The sequence below is a fragment of the Oncorhynchus mykiss genome, chromosome 2 (genome assembly GCF_013265735.2).
Source record: "Oncorhynchus mykiss isolate Arlee chromosome 2, USDA_OmykA_1.1, whole genome shotgun sequence".
Classification (NCBI taxonomy): Eukaryota; Metazoa; Chordata; class Actinopteri; order Salmoniformes; family Salmonidae; genus Oncorhynchus; species Oncorhynchus mykiss.
Window position 1 is genome coordinate 23,373,785 of NC_048566.1, and position 7,095 is coordinate 23,380,879.

Here is a 7,095-nt window from a genome sequence, read left to right on the forward strand (position 1 = left end):
GCAGCAGACTTTGTGAAAATACATATTTGTGTCATTCTCAAAACTTTTGGCCACGACTGTACATTTATTCACTCTGTGATTGGGTTGGATCCCATATGCCACTTTTATTGTCCTGTAAATGGTTCAGTGCCTATAATTTAGGCTGTGTGTAGAATGGGGAATAAAGGAAATTACCTCTACTAATAAATTACTACCAGATTATAGTGATAAGGAAAACAGCATACAAATTTGGCCTGTGTATTCATTTGCCTATTGCTAATCAGAATTCCATTATTTTTACATTACAAAAAGGGAATAATTCAAAATGAGAAGATCCTGCCATGGAAAGCATGACTGGGCGGACATAAAGTGTAAAGGAGGGGAAATAACTCACCACGCAGCAGGACACCTTCAGCTGTGGGGTCTTTATAATGCAGGTTTGATAGTTATATTTTCAATAATGAATGGTTAGCTGTTCTTTTTTGGTGAAGATGGCCAAGGAAGTTGCACAGAACTTCCCCAACATCCCTTCCCAAATTAATATGGAACCTTCAAAAACACATGGAGCAACTGTGAAAAGAAATGGCTGAGGATATACTAAAAATGTCTGGTATGTAATGACATTTAATTCAAAGTAAATGTAAATTCTTTATTTTTATGTAGTAGTGTGGGAAAGCCATATGTTCAGTTCATGACTCTGATTTCAGAGTTCAACAAAGCCAACAACTGCTTCATGTGTGCCACTGATAAAGAACCTGGATGTGGCCCAAAGACTGACTGGGTTAGTAACTTAATTTAACATGTTTATAATCTTTTGACAACAGTGACGGCATGTAAGACAATTTATGATATAACACAATGGACGGCTAATTTGTCATATTGCATTGATATTTTATATTATTTATAACGTGTTACACTTTGTTTTGTTTTGATTTAATATTTTGCATGCCAACGGTGGTTCCATGCGCTGTGCCTAGGAATGATGACAGAGTTCAACATAGTAAAGAACACAAACTGGAAGTAAGTCTTTGTTGGTGAAATGGTGAAATGTTTCATACTTAATTGAAGTTAAGTGTCTGTTGACATGTTGGAAAAGATTAAAGGTCTACAAGTTGTTTAATTTGTCAGTATAACATTTTTATTAATTGATTTACTGGCCACCAATACTGTGGTTACATGTTCAGTATATGTATTGACCAGCAAACCCACTGCAGCTTACCTCACTAGCTCCCGCTCCATCCCTGCTTTGGACAATTAATAGCATGACTCTCGTACTTTGCCCCTTTCCTTTATGGTTGATATTAACGACGAAAGGAGATATTATCTGTCTCTCTCCTATTGTGTACCAAATACACAATAGGAAAAATAAAAAACAGGGAAAATAAGTACTTAGAACGACCAACTATTGTAGATAAACATTAAAGAAAAGGGTAAACACTGGACTGAACCCCCTAATTGTCAAACTAATAATAATGTACAACAATATAGAAGATACACGACTAGAGGTTATGCAATATGGGTGTATATCTACTGCATGCTTCTTAGGTGTGTAATTGACATGACCAAGGAGCTATTGCAAATGTGAAATTATGAAAAAGGTATGTTACACCACGTGATTTTACAGTACACAAACAAGAGTGTGCAATATAGAAGGGTAGTCAGCGGACATTAGGTCACATGACCAAGGAGCTATTGAAATTCTACATTTTTATAAATTCATGTAAAACCATGTAAGATTAAAATGGACAAACTAAAGGTTGTGCAATGTGTAGGGACACTGAGTGGACATTCTGAACCTTGTTTGAAGTCACATGACCAAGGAGCTATTGAAATTCAAACCCCCGAGCTGACAAGGTACAAATCTGTCGTTCTGACCCTGAACAGGCAGGTAACCTGTTCCTAGGCCGTCATTGAAAATAAGAATTTGTTCTTAACTGACTTGCCTAGTTAAATAAAAATAAAAAAGCCCCAACCAGGGAAACGGATCCCAATCAAACGTGTTGTTTATCTTATAACTTGTCCTAGTGGTAAAATGAAGCACGAATTAAAACTACGGATCTCAGAGCATCACAGCACCATTAGGTGCAAAAACTCAACATACCCAGTTGCGGCACACTTTTTGGAAGTGAACCACCCGATTTCGTACTCACGTTATATCGGCATCGAACACGTCACCCTCACTAGGAGAGGGGGGTGGGGGGGACCTCGACAATTTATTGTTAAAACGAGAGGCTGCCTGGACTTTGATCTGAAGCCATTTTTGTGATTTTACTATTCATTGTATAGGTTTGTAGGCCGATGTAGCAAAATTGTATCTATGATTCATGTTTTTGTATGTTCTATATATATCTGAAAATGAACCAACGATATCAAGCCACACCCGGTCATGATTACAGACACGTGTGTGTCCTTTGACACTATATAAACTAGTCACCCCACCGTGTTTGTCATTATACCTTGATGAAGACAGCTTGTCTGTCGAAACGTTGGTTATTAGGTTATTACATTATTGCATCTGAGCTACTAGAGTGTGCGGCTCCTCTTTTTCAGGACACCGGGGTTAACATCCCTGCTTTAAGTAATAAGTGCCATGTTATCACAGTTAAATATCTTATTTGAACCGTAATGCAAAAGAACAGTGTTCCCAATCACTGCCTTGGGACTTTGGGGTCCCCAAGGAAAGCATGCCTCCTACTGGCCCTCCTGTTATATCTCAGTGCCTTTGCAGGTGGTAGAGACTTGTGATTGTATCTGGATGGAGCCATCTTTTCCGGACCCAACACAAAACACACCCAGACTAGACAACCTTAAACAAGGTGAGTTTGGTGAGCACCACCACTGCGTCGTTCCGGTCCATCTCTCTCAGCAGCCTGGCCAATTGTCCTACAGTCCAGTCTGGGTGCTTGGTGGTGACCCCCTCCAGCACGGCCCTCAGGGGGCTCTTGCTGTCCCTCATGGAGTAGGTGTAGGTAATCCAGGTGGCGGGGAAGGAGCAGCGAGATGCTAGGTGGCTGGTGTTCTTTACCCCAGGGATCTCTGGGTCCAGCAGGATCACAAGCTCCTCTAGAACATCCAGGTTGTCCAGAACCGTTTGCAGTGGCGCAGACTGGAGGTTAGGACCTGGTGAGACGAGGGGAAATATCACTAAGGGTGAGTTACGCGTCTGTAATGCTGACTTGTGTCAAACTAGAGCCAAATGCGTAAATCATGAACTAATGGGCTGTTCCACGAAATGAGTCCCTTTTGGGTAGTGTAACTTGAAGGAGAAAAACCTGATTTCACCTCATTTAACATTCTGTCATGAAGTCACCACAGTCACCTTAATAAAAAACATGTTTTCCCATATCAAGAGGTTCATTAAAATAATTACTATATTAAGTGCCATATAAAGTAACAGGGATGACGATTTCATCTTAAATCAGCTATGAATCCCCTTTGACAGGGGGAATGTAAGCTTATGTGTAACAGGGAGGGGCAATTGAATGCAAGCTTCACAACGTAAATTGTTGAGTAACAGGGTTGACTTGTTATGCTCAACCCACTCAGTTTTCAACCTCAAAACACCAGAAAATGTACAAAAAGAGTAGAACCAGCTCACCTGCTTTTACACTATGATTTGACTATTAGATGTTTAATGTTTCTTTTGAAACAATTATTTTAAAAGGAATAGTTGAAAGCCTTTTCAGTCTTTATTCATATGAAAGACCTGATTTATTTAATTATCCATGTGGTCTATATTAAAGGGCACTTCATTTAATATTGCAGGCATTTCAAATTCAATATTGGTGCACATTTTCTACTTAAAATATGAAAGAAACACAATAGGGACCCATTTCATGGAACCACCCAAATGTCATGGGAGATTTGAGCTGAAATTTGAGTGCCGTGTTAAAACCTCAAGAGCCTTTTGGAAACTTATGGAAGAATAGTGATGTAGAGGTACTAGTAATACCAATGAATAACAGACTGGTAGTAGCTCTATTAGTAATAGAACCATCAGTAATAGCACTTGATAACTCACTCAAAATGTCCTCTAGGTTCCTTGTCTCTGACTGTAGGAGAGCAACCTCTTCATTGACAGCTGCTGTTCTTCTACTAGTCCATGACTGTTGGTTGGTGTACAGGATATTGTCTGATGGGAGGCAGTCTTTAAGGCTGACCATGAAGCATGGCTTATTCTCCTTACCTGTGTCAAACCACACCCATTCAAAAACAGGACAGGAAAAAAATAGCTTTTTACACAGAGTAAGGTAAGTAGAAGAGTTAAAGCGGTTTTAAGCAAACATGTCAAACCAGATGTTCTGTGTTATGCATTGACAGGTTGACATTTTTAAATTCTGCCTAATGCTCATCATTCTGCTCACCTCTGATGCAAAAGGCTCTTGATCTTCCCCTTCTCTTCTTAATATAGATGAATAAGAGAAATGCAAGTACAGCGAGAACCAAGATGACAGTAAGCACTATCCCTGAAAGAACACAGAGGACCGTGGCAATGAGCAGTTAGACATGTTCAGCAGTATCCTAACAAAGCAGTTTAGTCATATTTTTGAATGTTGAAGGACTGGTATTATCAAACTCAGTACCTTCTAATATTACTTCTACTATTGATCATATTTGTGGTTTGGGTTGTAACTTACATGCAGTCTTATGGTTGACGTCTGGTGGTCTGATGGTTTGATCAGTGTGTTTGGCTGTGGTGGGATTTGATGTTGACATTTGGACCTTTAACATTGTTGACTGTTGCACCTGTTGAGTCTAAAATTGACGTGAAGTCAACATATTAACTATGTCATTCCTAATTTAATACGTTTGTTTTGTTTTCTCTTTTCCCTATTGGGAAGTCATTGACCAAAATTAAAAACATTTGTGAATTACTGGCCTCCCTGGGTCACTGTCTGTTGATGTGGGTCACTGTCTGCCATGATAAGTTTGAGAGTGGACTTCAAGGTCTACCACGCAAATGCTCTTAACTAACTAGAATCATCAGCTTCATCATCATAGATTAAACTCACCGTAGTACCCAGGACTCCTTCCCGACAGCCTGTCTGGTCCCTAGATAAAGGGTTTACAGTTAAACATGTTACTCAACTATCCAGAACCAGATGAAAAACAATGGGCATCCTTTTTTTTCCTGTCAAGGTTTGAAGCTATCCCAGACTGAATTTGCGCTCACCTCGATCCGCAGCATTGCGTGTCTGTCGTGATGTTGCATTCGGACAGCTTTTGATGAGTTGGGGGGCAGCTAGAACAGGGTTGGCATTTCACGAAACTCCCATTATTGAAGGTCTGAGCCGCACATTTCCGATATGGTATTTCCGACCTCCCCCCATCATCATGCATGCCACAGTTTGGACTAAATTCGTGCCCTGGTCAAAAAATGTATATTTGTTTGTAGACTACAAGTGTGTGCTGTGCACAGACAAACATCAAAACGTATCAACATCAAATAAAGATGATCTTTTCCGCATGTCGAGCTCACCTGGTTGGATCGGATGCTGTGGATGTTGATGACATGGCACACATTTATTTCTCGACTCATCCCAAAATGTATCCAAGTCATCAGAGCAATTATCAGAATAGTGGCCCATTTTGTTAAGAGAAGCCTGTGGCTCCCGAGTGGCGCAGCGGTCTGCACTGCGTCTCAGTGTTGGAGGCGTCCCCACAGACACCCTGGTTCACAACCGGCCGTGACTGGAGTCCCATAAGGCAGCGCACAATTGGTTTGTTTGTTTCAGTATTTTTAGACTGTCTGGACGAAATGTCATACTACTTCTGGCCAGACAGAATCAGGGCTACATAAAGTAGGAGGTGTTTCGCTCGATCGGCTGTTTTCTCTGGTGGTATAGTTTCAGCGCGGAGACGCCCAATTCGAATAAAATACAGACTTAAACTGTTGTTGCCTTCCTTCCCGCCTTTGGAACAAAGACTCATAATGTTAGAGCGGAAACATGAGCATCTCTTCGTTATATACTGAACGCTGGTTTCAGCCCCATGCAAATTTGAAAGGAAAGTTGGTGGGTGCACAGCGCACTGACATGATGCTGGATTGCACTAAAGTAAATTGATGTTACGTAAAAAAATATATAATTACTCCTGTCTAAATGAAATAATTTAAAATACTTAACCGGAGAGCATGACATCATTAGCTTATTTTTTGTTGCTGTGGATTGTTTCAAATCGGAAATGTGTTTAGGAAGCCTCGATTTGGGTAGTGCATGGGTGGCAGTAGGTCTAGCTGATTGAGTTGCAGCTGTCAGTGAAAAGAGTCTAAAACATGTGTGAACATAATGTGTCTTGAGTATAATGTAAAATGTTGCATCAAGAAGAAGGGGAGGGGAGTGTGGCGAAAATATGGTCCTGATGGTCTCTCTGCAGGATGCATGCATATGTAGGAAAGTGCCCATTTGGCAGTGTTACTTCTGATTGTCTTAACTCAATAGGTACACCACTAATACAGTGTATTTGGAAAGTATTCAGACCCCTGGACTTTTTTCACATTTGTTAGGTTACAGCCTTATTCTAAAATTGATTAAATACCCCCCCCCCCCCCCCTCAATAATCTACACACAATACCCCATAATGAAAAAGCAAAAACAGGTTTAGAAATTTTAGCAAATGTATTTAAAAAAAATAAGGTCCCGAGCGCTCAGGAGCAGGTTTTCATCAAGGATCTCTCTGTACTTTGCTCCGTTCATCTTTCCTTCAACCCTGACTAGTCTCCCACTGCCTGCCGCTGAAAAACATCCCCACAGCCTGATACAGCCACCACCATGCTTCACCGTAGGGATGGCACCAGGTTTCCTCCAGGCGTGACGCTTAGCATTCAGGCCAAAGAGTTCAATCATTGCTTCATCAGACAAGAGAATCTTGTTTCTCATGGTCTGAGAGTCCTTTGGGTGCCTTTTGGCAAACTCCAAGCGGGTTGTCATGTGCCTTTTACTGAGGAATGGCTTCCATCTGGCCACTACCATAAAGGCCTGATTGCTGGAGTGTTGCAGAAACGGTTGTCCTTCTGGAAGGTTCTCCCATCTCCAAAGAGGAACTCTGGAGCTCTGTCAGGGTGACCATCGGGTTCTTGGTCACCTCCCTGACCAAGGCCCTTCTCCCCAGATTGCT

At 41.1% G+C, this 7,095-nt stretch overlaps 1 protein-coding gene across 2 annotated transcripts; it reads right to left on the reverse strand.

The window, feature by feature from the left end:
- Nucleotides 1-1,094: 1,094 nt before the first annotated feature.
- On the reverse strand, nucleotides 1,095-5,984 carry igflr1 (IGF-like family receptor 1). 2 transcript variants are annotated; one of them, XM_021625005.2, is made up of 7 exons: nucleotides 5,459-5,984; nucleotides 5,153-5,221; nucleotides 4,992-5,031; nucleotides 4,617-4,734; nucleotides 4,344-4,445; nucleotides 4,001-4,165; nucleotides 1,095-3,099 (listed from the first exon to the last, which is right to left on the reverse strand). In XM_021625005.2, exons 1-7 carry the CDS (start codon nucleotides 5,500-5,502, stop codon nucleotides 2,777-2,779), a joined length of 861 nt encoding a protein of 286 aa, XP_021480680.2. In that variant the 5' UTR covers nucleotides 5,503-5,984; the 3' UTR covers nucleotides 1,095-2,776. The 2 variants fall into 2 exon arrangements, with proteins under 2 accessions (XP_021480680.2, XP_021480673.2); XM_021624998.2 differs by having other exon boundaries at nucleotides 5,153-5,345; nucleotides 5,459-5,980.
- Nucleotides 5,985-7,095: the final 1,111 nt, after the last annotated feature.